This window comes from Schistocerca piceifrons, chromosome 3 (assembly GCF_021461385.2).
Source record: "Schistocerca piceifrons isolate TAMUIC-IGC-003096 chromosome 3, iqSchPice1.1, whole genome shotgun sequence".
NCBI lineage: Eukaryota > Metazoa > Arthropoda > Insecta > Orthoptera > Acrididae > Schistocerca > Schistocerca piceifrons.
Window position 1 is genome coordinate 907,424,019 of NC_060140.1, and position 15,312 is coordinate 907,439,330.

Genomic DNA, 15,312 nt, shown 5'->3' on the forward strand with positions numbered 1-15,312 from the left:
GACGTCGCCTGATTTGTTACTCAACGTGTACTGGCTGGCCGACGACTCTACAAGCAATAATTTACTATTTGCAGCAGTGTAACACGGCATAGTAGCAGTGGTCGTAAAACGATGTAAAAGTATGTCACGTCTTGTCAATGACAAACAAACACTGTGCATGGAACTGCTTATAAAGACATTTTGAGTCACGTACATTAAAACACACTTTTTCATTACCCCAAACAACAAAGAAACTGGGCAATTGATGACTGGAATTTTGTTGTCTGATCCGACGAGTCACTGCTTTGCCTCTTTTCAAATGTTAGAAAGCGTCGAAAGTACTGACGGACTTGTGAGCGCGTCTGACCTGTAGTGCGCAGAGGGAACAGTTAGGCTGGAGATATTTCTATATTTTTTTGGGGATGGGACTGTTTGGAACAGAGGGTGAAACGTAGCTGTCAACACAGCTGCACCTTGGTAGCACTATGAGATCTACTCATCAATGTCTCCAGCCACAATACAACAAAGAAGAGAGTCCACAAATTCCTTCAGGTACTCCATACTCCATACACAGTCCATCATAGAAGGAATGTCACTATGTGTTCTTGCACCGACCTGCTTGAAATAACCTTATTCGCTGGTTGTTAGTAATTTCTACGGCGCTTATGCTCCAAGCTGTAAACAAAGAATGAAACAAACAAAAATAATGCCAAACAAATAGGTGAAATATAAAAGGAGGAAAGGAAAATAATCAGAAAAATCTTGAGACCAGGATAGGATTATGGGAAATGGAAATTAAAAAGTACTGTAATAAAGAAGTTTATGAAAAAATAGAATGAATATTAGACACTATGAGGAAGAGGAGAATTGTGTTCCATGGATACTAAAATGGCTATATGAGAGCAGAAGTAACAAAAGGAATTTTTAACTTTTTTAGCTGAAACTCAAAAAATTCAATGACATGGATCAAACAAGTTAAACCAGACCTGAGGGAAACAGAAATAATGGAGGAAAAATAGGAAAAAGGAAAGTACACAGCAAACGTAAAAAATTTCAAAGGCTTGCAGTAGGAAACAAAGGATCACTCAGGCGCAATATGGACTGAAGAAAGAAAAGAAAAAATAAGGAATGAGTGAGAAACTGCTGAAAAGAAAGAGAGGGGAAGTGAAAGAAGACGTAAGTTATACGGAGTACCTGAAGGAATTTGTGGACTCTCTTCTTTGTTGTATTGTGACCATTATCGAGGCTAGAAGTAGTGCTACAGGGTACTGGAGGGTCACTAATTTTTCATTGTCACGCTATTTGAGAACTGGCATATCATCTGGAGACGATCGTCAAAACATGTCACCACTCCGAAGAGGGAGCTATTGACCGCGGTCTCGTAATTTTCTCTTTCATTTATTTTCTTCCCTAACTTGCACGTCACTCTTCTGGTTGTTGAACACATCCAAACAGTTTTTCCGTATTTTTGTGTTTTTTTTTATTGCAGTTCAGTCATCACTAGATAGGATTTTTTTATTCATTACTTCGCTTTGGGGAGGCTGTGGAGGGCCTCTGGGGTCCGTAAACCTAGTTCTGGTTTGCTGAGCGGCGTTCCTTGTAGCCGCCCGGCGGAAGGATACTGCCTCGGCGATCGGCGGGCCCGTTATCTGCGGAAGAAGAATTGGTGCCAGCGATGACATATTACCGTGGTGGCTGCGGGAGATGCGGTTGACATCAAAAGCCATGTGCTTATGATGAGCTTCTACAGTTTACCCGGCACCTCCTGCGTTGGTTTCGCCAGCGGCCTGAAGAGGCGGCAGCCCGCAATACAAGTCTGTGTTGCCTAACGGTGGATCCCATCCTGATACAGTAACTATCATAGAAGAAGTGTCACCGTGTGTTCTTACACTGACCTGCTTGAAGTAACCTTAAGTCTTTTTCACTGGTTGTTAGTGATTTCTATGGCGCTTACACTTCAAGCTGTAAACAAAGAATGAAAAAACGAAAATAATGCCAAACAAATACGTGAAATAGAAAAGAAGGAAAGGAAAATAGTCAGAAAAATCTTGTGACCAAGATATGATTATGGGAAATGGAAATTAAAAAGTACTGTAATAAAGAAGTTTATGAAAAAATAGAATGAGTATTAGACACTATGAGGAAGAGGAGAATTGTGTACCATGGATACTAAAATGGCTATATGAGAGCAGAAGTAACAAAAGGAATTTTTAACTTTTTTAGCTGAAACTCAAAAAATTCAATGACATGGATCAAACAAGTTAAACCAGACCTGAGGGAAACAGAAATAATGGAGGAAAAATAGGAAAAAGGAAAGTACACAGCAAACGTAAAAAATTTCAAAGGCTTGCAGTAGGAAACAAAGGATCACTCAGGCGCAATATGGACTGAAGAAAGAAAAGAAAAAATAAGGAATGAGTGAGAAACTGCTGAAAAGAAAGAGAGGGGAAGTGAAAGAAGACGTAAGTTATTTCAAGTGGTCTTTAGTATTCCAAACAAATTTTAAGAAGATAAATTAAGTTCTTACCATTTATAAACACATGTTAAATAATGAAATCGGCACAGAAATTGTTCGAGAATTTATTACGAATGTTTTCAGCTGCGGTCGCTCCATTATGGGGATACTAGGTGAAAATAACATGGTGTTTGGAGAAAACATGTTTCGCCAAAATGGCTGCCCATAGCCGGTGGTCCCCTTGATGCTGTACGAAACGAAAAGTCTATGTAACAGTACCAGGTTTGCTTTATTTTTATTTCCAGTCTCACCCACATTGTACTGGTTACTTTGATGGATTCCACGCTGGGTGCCAATTACGTAGTCGTTAATTTTGAGGGCCCACTCTGCGGACCAATTACGTAATGACTCTCATCTATTCAACCATTTTTTTATAGCTGGGCGATAGACTGCCGAAGGTAGACCAATAATGACAAAATTTATAGATTTGTAAAAGTATTATATGAAGGAAAAGAGATTAACAGGGAACCATTGGGTCTGGTTGGAGTCCAAGCGGGTAGTACACATAACACCAAAACTGGCAGCACCTGAGGAAGACATCTGGGTCGGTCGTGAAAATATTGTGCTTAAAATGGAAACAACAACTTCGCAGAACACCCAGAAGCTCTCTATTAAACACTTGCGCGGTTAATTTATATTTTCAATGAAACAAGGAAACGGAACCATTTCCGATATATCTCCGAGCACTTATCCAGTGTGGAAGATTTACAGTGTGTTAATTATCCATATGCAAGTGCCTGAATACAGTTACATGTGATGATAAGTACTTTACAAATGTTTCTCGAGTTAAAACGTATCGGTCCCAGTCAAACGCGTGATTTCCTTGTTGGTCACGCCGAGAGTGGTCCACCAGGTTGGTTGGAAGGTGTAGTTGATTGCATTATCCACTAAAAGGCCCTGAACTCCAGAACTTCATGGGGAGGAATGTTGGTGGAAGACGATTTTATGGCTACCTTGTAACAGGATTTCTGGAGATGAATATATGGCTGCCTTGCTAAACGCAGGTTTCCCACAGCAAGGCAGAAATTATCACTGCAAATATAACACTTCATTTGTCACAGTTATTTGAAACAATTCGTGTTGCCACGTTAAGCTGCTTTTGAGTGTTTCGACTTTAAGGGCGCTCAATGGATGAGCTGCTTTTAATGAGAAATACTTCATTGAAAACTGTTTTTAGGAGAAAGTACTATGTTCACGTCGATCAACATAACAGAAAGAAGGCCACAAGATAAGATGGTCTTGTACAAATAGCCTCGTGATGACTGGGTGTTGTGTGATGTCCTTAGGTTAGTTAGGTTTAAGTAGTTCTAAGTTCTAGGGGACTGATGACCATAGATGTTAAGTCCCATAGTGCTCAGAGCCATTTGAACCAATTTTTGTACAAATCATAACAGTAATATGCAGAAAATCGTGTGTAGATACTCATGTGAAAACAAGTTATAATAAAAACACTTTGATTCGATAGATTAACACATGTCCAAGTTAATTGTTTTGGTCAAGGAAGTTTACATGAAAACATGAAGGAAACACCGTTCGGAGGATGGCTTGTATATGTGATGCGTATGGAAAACGAATTCACACTGAATTACTCGGCTACTGTCGTACAGTTCATAACGGTAATAAAATGGAAATGAAACACTCATTTACAAACCTGATTAGCACACGATAGGCACAATACATTTATATAAAATGATAAAATATCTCCTGTACCTCTGTCACACGTTCTCCACATCACATAACAACGCAGCTGTTCGAGGCGTCGGCATGCATCAATAGGCCTTACATTTGCAAATGGGACTTCTTGTATGGTTCTCAGTTATAAAGCAAATTTTCACATTGGATCTCCATAATACTCGTATTTGGATTATCTGTCTGGCATTGGCCGTACATCAGGGTGAACATTAATAAAGCCGACAAACTGCAGTGACCGATTCCTGATTGGAAATGAAGGAAAAAAGGTGCTATGGACACATGTCTGGAAATGCATCGTTGCCACGGTAGATGGCGCTGACGAATGAAAGTTCCTCTGACCAGGTGCCGTGTGTTGTAGGCTGTGTGATAAACGCAGCACACTGTAAACAGCAGGATAGTTCGGTATTCACGTCGGGAACAAGCCGAGATGGTGTTTATATACGGCCAGACAGATGGAAACGGTCGAGAGACAGCACGGCTATACCACAACAAGTACCCTCGCAGACATCAACCAGGTCACACAACATTAAAGTCCTTTTTGGGCGTTTGTGTGATTACGGGTCCTTTCAGACTGGATACTACAGGATCTAGAGACGAACACTAGTACGAGTTCCAGGCAAGGCCCGCAAACATGGTGTAAGCCAAAGTGCGACTATGCGTTTCCCTATCACCTGCAACGAGTGCACGGATTATCCTCTGTAGGGGAAGGATTTTATCGATGGTTTTTGCACTAGACCATCACAGTTATCGGATTTCTGTCATCAGCAATCCAGGATGCGACATGTGGACCCGTGTATTGCATCCAATGGGGGCCACTGTGTACGTCTGTTGTGACGCGGATGCGATGCAACTTACAAGGGGAGGCCGCCAATTGTGAAATTCAGATTCAGTTCATACTGCGCATAATAAGAGCTCATGGCCAGAGGTGTAATGTGGCAAAGCACCAAGACGCACTTCTCAGCCGTTGTCGAGAAAATCGACAGTTAAAATAAACCGTTCCGGTGAAATACTCTCAACGATTAATAATTACCTACAGCGTCGTGGCGCAGCGGTAAGTGCCCGGGTTCCTAATCCGAAGGTCGCCGGATCGAATCTCGCGCCATGCAACTTTTTTTTTTTTAGTATTTGTTTTATGTGATTAAAATGTGTGTACACACACACACACACACACACACACACATATATATATATATATATATATATATATATATATATATATATATTCCCGGCGGGCAACAATTATGAATATAGTAAGTTGTTGAAAGTCGTTTGTCGTGGAAAAACTGGCGACTTCGAACATCATTATGTTTTCCGCAAACAAAGTTGTATTTCAGAAATGTTATTAATTCTCTTCATAATGTTAACCACGTATAGTTAACGGAAGACGTAGAAACGATATTCCGAAACGAATACGTATAGTGTAAGTCAAACGTTCGAATTAGAATAGAAACCCCACGAACAAAAATTTGCTGTGGCAGGTATGAAATATAAACTCCGTTACTCGCTCGTTACACTTGAACGACAGATGTAGAATGGGCCGAAACGAGCCGCCGCATAACAGCGTAGTTGCATGCTAACTTCGAAAGAAGGTAGATGCGGTCCCTAGCGCAACTTATAACATCGTCGCAAATCAGTGCGGACGTGAGAGCTTTGGTACACCATGTTAAACAAACGGAAAAATGGAGGCGGTACAATTGGAGAGCGATCCGCCTTCACCAACATGCATAAGCAATTCATTAATAGTTTATATATATATCTGAATTACAAAAAACTAATAATAAAAAAAAAATGTTGCATGGCGCGAGATTCGATCCGGCGACCTTCGGATTACGAACCCGAGCGCTTACCGCTGCCCCACGACGCTGTATAAAATTATTAATCGTAGAGAGTATTTCACCGCAACGGTTTCTTTTAACTGTCGATTTTCTCGACAACGGCTGAGAAGTGCATCTTGGTGCCTTGCCACATTACACCTCTGGCCATGAGCTTTTATTATGCGCAGTATGAATCGGATCTGAATTTCGCAATTGGCGGCCTCCCCTTGTTAGTACTGTATTCCTGGACGATTTGTTATCGTTGCACGCACGCCGTCCATTTTCTGACACATGTTTCACTCCACTTGCAGTCAGGAATCCGTCTCTACAGTCTGTCATTTTACTTATCTTCACTCTGCTTAATAAAAATGCAACTTGGGTTTTACTACCTTTTCTTCTAATATTTTCTAACGGTAATTCTCTATTATTGATGTTAATTAGGGTTGTCATTTTTCTTCGTACATTTTGTCAACTATTTTCATCTGATAACCATTGTTGTTTGCCGTTCATCAGAGTGTGTCTAGTTTATGGATTCTGTCGATTCTGTTATCTTCAGACATTGGAGCCCGCATTAACCTACTAACAATTGCATGAAAGAAATTTTTTTATCTGCAAGCGGGTGGCATTGTGAGGCATGGTTGAAGTTGTCTGCGGTACTACTTTACGTTATCCGCTGGAAATATGTACTCCATTGCAACTGCTAATTCTAAGATCTAAGAAGCTGATCGCGGATTTTTTTTCGAATTCCGTTGTAAAGATCATAGTATTGTGGAAGTTGTTTAAACTGCTTTAAAGTTCATTAATCACATGATTGCCTCCGCCTCCGTTGATAAGAATAATCGTGTCCTCCAAATGTCTTCAATAGTACATTATTTTATCACTTATCGTTTGGTGTAAGTAAAGAATTTATTCTCAAGATGTTTTCGAAAATATCTGCCAAGTGTGCCAGCGAGACAACATCCAATTTTAAGTCCCTTCTCTAATTTACAGATTTTATTTTGAAACGTAAAATATTTATGAGATGGTGCTAAAATGTTATGGTAATGGAATGTCCTTGGTGGTATATAAAGCGTGGAAGGAGTAAAAGCAACACTCCACTAATAGTTGCGAATTGTTGAGGCACCGAGCCGTCAACCTGCACATACGAAAGTCTGAGGACGTTGTTAGCTTTTGGACGAATCGTTGTTCAGATCTATGGAGAACACGTAAACACATATGCGCAACTACATTCTCTCGCCTGACTATATTTTTTTCTGCATTGCAGCTGGACTAGGGTGAGAGTTTATAATATGTTGTACGATATGGGTGAGGGGAGAAAGCAGGCGGGGAGGAGGAGGGAGTGTTGAGGGGCAACTTTACCAGGCACATCCCCTCACCACAGTCAAACTGAAGTGTGGGAACACTGTAGTCAGTCAGGACAATGTAGCGGTGCGGAAGTATTTGTGCATATGGGTACTCTGTAAATCTGAAGAAGGATTCGTCAGAAAGTTTGCAACATTTTCAGTCTCCTCTATGTGTCAGTTGATGACACAGAGCCTCACTTATTAGGTGAGTTGTAACAGCTATATCTCATATACAACGAGTAACAAAATTACGGTGTAAAAATGTGGGAGAATGCAGAGGATGGAATTTTGAACGTCTTGGTATGGGGAAACTATAGCCGGAAATGTGAAATAAAGTTCTACAGCCACCACTGGGCTGTTGAAAATCCACACGCTACCTCTCAGTGACAATCTAGGCTGGAATTGTTGGAGACCACCTTACTGGATCACACATCTTTCCAGATCGTTTGAACAGTGCATAATATTTTAACTTTCTGGACAATGCCTTGCCTAAACTCCTGGAGGACGTTTCCCTGCAACTGTACACTAGTTTATGGTCTCGGAACGACGATTTTCCAGCTCACTTTGATCGTTGGGCCAAGGCATCTCACAGACAACTGTAGGCAGAGAATATTTTGAAGTGGATGCCCAGTTTCCTGAACTCACACCTCTTTACGTTCTTGTCTGGGGTTGTGTAAAGTCGTTTGTGTTTTCAACGCCAGTAGGAACAACACCTGAACTTACTGAGCACATCTTTATAGCGTTTAACACCATCAGAAGGGAGAGCGGAATCTTACAGAGAAACTGAAAAACACGGTTCGTCGTTGCACATTATGTAACGAAGCTGATGATCGTCACATCGAACGATTGGTTCAAATGGCTCTGAGCACTATGGGACTTAACATCGATGGTCATCAGTCCTCTAGAACTTAGAACCACTTAAACCTAACTAACCTAAGGACAGCACACAACACCCAGTCATCACGAAGCAGAGAAAATCCCTGACCCCGCCGGGAATCGAACCCGGGAACCCGGGCATGGGAAGCGAGAACGCTACCGCACGACCACGAGCTGCGGACTCACATCGAACATTTACTCTACAGTAGTGAAGCTACAGATTCGGTTTACAGTATTTGATTTTACTCTTCTGTAGTTTGTAAAACATTTATTCACAGTATCCTGCGAAGGATAATGTCCGTCTGGTTGCCTATTTCAAAGTGCATGAAATATTTTCTGGAGCAGTTTTATTTTGGAAAAGGAACTACGTTGAAAGGGTGTCAACAAGCGCGAAGGAGGAGAGCTTTTCCATTTATGAGTGGAAGGAAGAGAGCTTTAGGATAAAAGTTTCGTCTATGACAATGTCTTTAGAAACAGACACAAAGTTTATTTTTATCAAGTACCAGACAAGAACCAAGGTGTCTCTGAGGAAACTGCTAGTACGTTGAACTGGAATGACTTGGTGAAACTACAAAAAGTCTGAAACTGGGTTTCAACCCGAAAATATGATCCCTGCCCCCTCACAATACGGTTACTGTATTTTAGCCAGCGTCACTCAGTCCTCTTCAATTAGACGACTGAAGAGCCCTTGTAAATAAATGCTGTATTATCCTCCCCTTTCCAATGTATAGACCAAGGCTGTGCGGAGCAGGGTTGCACCATTGTTCCTAATTAACTTCATGTTGCCACAGTCGGACGATTTCAATGGTTGGAAAATTGGTATTTTTTGATTTTTTACTGATATTTCAACGCCATTCACTGGGAAGGTAGATAAAGGGGGAAGGGTGATAAACCACTAAACTTCACTACAGTAAGTTTTAGCACCTGCAATGGAAGAGGATGAATTAAGAGGAGGGTTAAGTTATGTTATGAATGGGATGGTAATAGTGTTGGACGGTTTGTACGAGTACGAGGGGTTAGCTATGATAGAAAGGATAGCCATCAGATAAATTTTCGTTGTTTCGAAGTCTGTTGAAGTTGTAATGGGAGGTGACGAGGAGACTAAGGAGGTGTAAGATGAGTGGGAAGTATTGGTATTGGCTCGGCAGCGTGCCAGTGTTGGTTACTGTGGGTTACAAGAAACGAATGAAGGAGGCAAATTTGCGGGATGTGTAGGAAGTATGGAGATGTTCAGCGTCAATGAGAAGGGAGGGGAGATTGCTGAATCGGTAAAGGTGTCGAGTAGGAGAGGGTAAGAGGATGGAATAAACAAAACGGAATCCTTCTATTCAACATCTGAAAATACTGATAGAAAGTGATTGGAGTGTATATCCATTGTGTATATTAACACTGGAGAGGATAGATCGAATCAAAACTTTGTTTGTGTAGAGAATGATAGACGGATCCAAATTCCATGTTTGGCCAGTTAGTAATTTTAATCTGTTGTGTGCTCTCTGTTGCATGGTTAGTGCGTTCATCCTATAACTTGATTTTGGAAGGGCTTAGCGTGAGGAATCATTGGATACGACAGGATGCAATCTGGTTATTGGTCATAGTTCAGAGATGTGCAACTCCCGTTGTGCGTAGTGCTTCTGGAAGTGAACTGGTGGTGTGTGTGCCGCAGCTGGCGTCGGCGCTGGACCACCTGCACGCGCGCGAGCTGGTGCACCGCGACGTCAAGCTGGACAACGTGCTGGTCTTCCGGTCGGATTTCTCGCGCGTCAAGCTCTGCGATTTCGGCGAGACGCGTCGTGCTGGCACGCTGGTGCGCAGGCGCAACGAGTGGTTGCCGTACTCGCCGCCAGAGGTGCTGCTCACCAACACCGACGACACCTACAAGTGAGTTCTCATCTACTTCTCGTTGTCAGATTACTGAAACGAAGTAGAAATCTTGATTTTTGTTTTGGCAGATGTGAAATTTTTGCAACGTATACTCACCCAAGCCATGCAGTTGTTTAATAATAATTCCGAACATAAGTACGATTCTACAATCTATGAACGTAACCCCTTCACCCTGCCCAAGCAAACCCACCTCTTGCAACATCCAATTACACCACCTACCTAGCTACCCACCACGCCCTTCAACTTTCCCGTCCTTTCTTCCAACGTTGCTTGAGTCTGCTGGTCGAGTTGTCTAATACATGGAAACTTTGAGTAAATCCATAGAAAAATGAAGCTACGATCTTCGGTCACACCACTTGGAGATACTGCCACCCAATTTTCCAACCACCCAGTTCCTCCTACTAGCACAGTAAAGTATTTAGAGCTAACCCTCGGTAGAAAATTAATGTGGAATATGAGCCTCCATATCATCCAACATAAAGCCCTAAACTGACTACAACTATAAAAGGCATCACCTGTGATCTACACCCTGCTACCATCATCTGCACCTATAAATCCCTTTCCTAGGCCTCGATCTTTGCCTCTCGTAAATTCTACAGATCCTTTCAAATCCTAAAACTACACGACTTCCGCTTCATCTTCCACAACCATGTATCTCCTCTAATTTGCGTTCTATAACTCATCCATTTCCCACACCTTCTTCTCTTCCTGGAACACTTTCAGACCCAGTGGATTAATTGGAAAACCCAGTTCTAGCACCCAGCAGAGGAAAGGACATGAAAGAAACCATCCGTTTCCTTTGGACGTTGGTTCACACACATTTCGCGGTCGACAGTTTGCAGCACAGTGAGCAGCAGGACTAAGTTCTTGACAACCTGTGACACTGATGACTCTCCACAGGTGATTCAACCTTTTTCTGAGGACATTGTGTGGTCTGCAGCCGTACTGAATATGATCTCACCCATTTGTAGTGTAGTGTGGCCGCCATTTTTTGCTCCTGTCTACAGGATGGAACCACTACGGACAGTTAAAAATAATTCGACGAAATTTGAACGTGATTTGAAGCAGCAAAGGATGCCTATGCTTCGTCAGTCCTCCTGTTTTGCGCACTCCTGTGGCATGATCATGGGAGGGGGGGGGGGGAATGTGACACTGACACATCATGGATAAAACGGCAAAGTGTCCATCTAAGATTCTCCAGTTCGACAACGCCACTGGTATCATCGACCCACGATTTTGTAGCACTTTAAAAATGTAGATGTACAGTGTCCAAGGCGCCTGCAGGCAGGCAACCCGTTCACACCCTTCCTATTCTGCGTGCCCCCTGACAGGGTGTAGGGCAGTACTGCAAACAGCCTGCAGGCGCTTAGGACTCCACACGGATTGTCTCTGTACAGGTACCTTTTAAAGAGTTCAACAAAGGAGGGTGGGTGGCACAGAGGGTGTTGCCGATCTGGGTACTCTTAGCGGAAGACTTTGCTGTTTTATTCATGCATGTGTGAATGTCACATCCCCATACTGCTTCAGATCTCGTTCAAATTTCGTCGAATGATTTTGAACGGTCCCTAGTGGTTCCACCGAGTAGGTAAGAGCAAAAATTACAGTCCCGCTGCACTCCAAAGGGTGAAATCACGTTCACTGTGTTTGCTAGCCCACAGTGTCCTTAGAGAAGGGTTGAATCAACTAGGTAGAGTCAGCAGTGCCAAAGGTTGTCAAGAATCTCGTCCTGTTGCTCACTGCACTGCGAACTGTTGTTTTCGACCGTGACATGTGTGGGAACCAATGCCCAAAGGAAAGAGAGTGTTTCTTTGACGTCCTTTATGCCACCCCGTGAGGTGCTTTCGCGTCGAGCGACAGTGTGTCTGGAATGTTTCCTTTGGCAATCTATAATAAACCGCTTAATTTCAACTCTGGGATTTATGATTCTGAACTCCACCGCAGAGGTGTCAAAAGAAGGGGTGAAATGTGGATAAGGCGAGTGGGTGACAACGTTTCCATCGTGTGATACGGCCATCGCAGCGTTGAGCAGAATTTTGGTGAAATTTCGTGCCAACATGATATCAGTGACCCACCTTACACCTCACATGACCTTTTGAGTTCGGGCGTTTCTTTCGCATGTGTCTACACTTTACTGTTTGAAGCGTCGCTGAGCCCGATGGTGACGTCACGGAGCGACACGCTTTCGCACCATTACAGAGGAAGGTCGTAGGCGCCTTTGAACCTAATTTCAAACTTCTGCGTTGCCACTGGAGACAATTACGGGAATTCGAAAAAATTACCCTTGAATTGTGCTATGCAACTCAAATTCTCAGTTGGAAGAGAATATAACTCAGAACAAGTCAGGGAAGCGATAAACTCACTGCTTATTAGAAACCTGAAACTTAACAGTTGAAGTGAGCATTGGCACCCTTCACTGTTATTACACTACTACTTTCCCTACTGGCTGTGTCATTTTGGAGTATCCCCTAATGACTTCTGTACAAGACAGTTCGCTGTCCGTCTTGATTTAATACATACCATTAAAAGCGTGGGATTTAGTTTAAACGTCATAAATGGCGTATTACTGTTTCTTAAAACTCTTACACTGTTGTTCATTTCAGTTACTTCGCTCACTCTGAATTACAATGCCACTTCTTTAATAACTTGCTGCCACAATCTCTTCACTTTTATTGTTAATTAATTTCATTTCTTTCCTTTCTTCACGGTTTCCTGCTGTACCAATCATTCTCGTTACTCTACATCAACAATTACATCTACATGAATACTCTGCAAATCACACTTAGGTGCCTGGCAGACGGTTCATCAAATGAACTTCACTATGTTTTTCTATTGTTCCACTCTCTAACAGCGCGCAGAAAAAACGAACACCTATATCTTTCCGTGCGAGCTCCGGTTTCCCTTATTTTACTTTATGGCCGTTTCTCCCTACGTAGGTCATCGTGAACAAAGTATTTTCGCACTCTGAGGAGAAAGTTGGCGATTGAAACTTGGTGAGAAGACTCCGCTGCAACAAAAAATGGCTTTGTTTTAATGATTTCTACCAAAAATCCTGTGTCATACCCGTGACACTCTGTCCTCTACTTGTACGATATTACAATACGCGCTGCTCTTCTTTGAACTTTTTCGATGTACTCTGTTAATCCTATCTGGTAAGGATCCCACAACATGCAGCAATTCAAAAAATGTTCAGATGTGTGTGAAATCTTATGGGACCTAACTGATAAGGTCATCAGTCCCTAAGCTTACACATTACTTAGCCTAAATTATCCTAAGGACGAACACACACACCCATGCCCAAGGGAGGACTCGAACCTCCGCCGGGACCAGCCGCACGCGAAGCAGTACTCCAAAAGTGGACGCACAAGCATAGCGTAGGCAGTCTCTTTAGTAAATCTGTCGCGTCTTCTAAGTGTTGTGCTAATATAGCGCTGTCTTTGATTAGCCTTGCCCATAACATTTTCTGTGTGTTCTTTCCAGGTTCAGTTGTTCGTAACTGTAATGTCTAGGAATTTAGTTGAAGTGATTTACTATATTTGACTGATTTAACGTGTAACCGAAGTTTAACGGATTCCTTTTAGCACTCATTTGGATGACCTCACACTTATCACTATTTAGAGTCAATCGCCAAATGTCGCACCATTCATACATCGTTTCTAAATCTCCTTGCTACTTGTTTTGATCGTGTGATGACTTTACTAGGTATTAAACGACAGCATAACCTGTAAATAACCTGAGACGGCTGCTCAGATTGTCTCCCAAATCGTTTATATAGATAAGGAACAGTGAAGGGCCTATAACACTACCTTGGGGAACGCCAGAAATCACTTCTGTTTCAGTCGATGACTGTCCGTCAGTCACTACGAACTGTGACCCCCTGACAGGAAATCACGAATCCAGTCGCATAACTGAGACATAACCGTGTTCATTATCACTCAGTCTGACCATCTCGTAACTCCACTACTCGACTCTAACCTGTAACTCACATATCCGAAGCTCATAACACCCACCCACTCTTTCTGACTAAAGCTAAAAAAAACACGAGTGCTCGAACCAAAAATCCACACTGTCAAACCTACAATGGACATCGCATGTTTGTCTGACTACCGAAGAACTTGGCACGCTTATTAAGAATCCAGTCCTCATTATGATGAGTCAGCTTTTCCGTCTGTTTCGGTATTGTTAATTTATCTGGAATTAGCTCTCTTCTGAAGATGAATAATTACCGCAGGTGAGGGACACGGCTGTCAAGGAAGGTGGTGGTCTGGATGTCTGTCCGACAGATGTGAGGCGCGGGGCTATGAAACCGGGTCAGGCCTCCTAATAGCACTCCACACCTGGCGTCGGGATATAGGCGCCCCACTGTCTGACTCTGCTGGGCACTGCTTACGATATCCTAGCTACCCACACAACGACAACTCTGCGGCTCTTAAATGGCCAGCGGCTAGTAACGAGTCTGTGCAAGCTGAGGAGCCATGAGGAATTTCAAAGGCTAATTTTATGTCGCCACACTCAATCGTTGCTCACTGTTGGCCACCTCTGTGGTCCCAGCCAACGGACACTGCACCAGAACGTACGCATGACGCCGCCATGTTGTTGTTGTTGTTGTGGTCTTCGATGTGAAGACCGATATGATGCAGATCTCCTTGCTACTTTATCCTGTGAAAGCCTCTTCGCGTCCGAGTAATTACTACAATCTGTGCCCTTCTGAATCTACTTATTGTACTCATTTCTTGGCCTCTGTGATTTTTTACCCTCCATACTTCCCCCCAATACTAAACTGGTGATCCCTTGATGTCTCAGAATGTGCTCTATCAACTGGTCCCTTCTTTTAGCCAAGTTGTGCCACTAATTTATTTTCTCCCAAATTCTATTCAGTATTTCCTCATTAGTTACGTGATCTATCCATCTAATCTTCAGCATTCTTCTGTACCACCACATTTCGGAAGCTTATACTCTCTTCTTGTCTAAACTGTTTATCGTTCATGTTTCAGTTCCATAAGTGACTGCACTCCAGACAAATAACTTCAGGAAAGACTTCCTCACACTTAAATCTATATTCGAGGGTAGCATGTTTCTCTTCTTCAGTAATGCTTTTCTTGCCATTGACAGTCTACATCAGCTATTTTGCTTCCCAGATAGCAAAACTCATTTACTACTTTAAGTGTCTCATTTTCTAATCTAGTTCTCTGAACATCACCTGATTTAATTCGAC

The 15,312-nt window shown here is 42.5% G+C and overlaps 1 protein-coding gene across 1 annotated transcript in view; it reads left to right on the plus strand.

Moving 5' to 3' along the window:
• Positions 1-15,312, plus strand: part of LOC124787860 (serine/threonine-protein kinase meng-po) — a 324,368-nt gene that overhangs the window by 270,125 nt on the left and 38,931 nt on the right. The window contains exon 5 of the mRNA XM_047254823.1: positions 9,883-10,097. Coding sequence (XP_047110779.1) covers positions 9,883-10,097 — 215 coding nt within the window. The remainder of the gene's footprint in view (positions 1-9,882; positions 10,098-15,312) is intronic.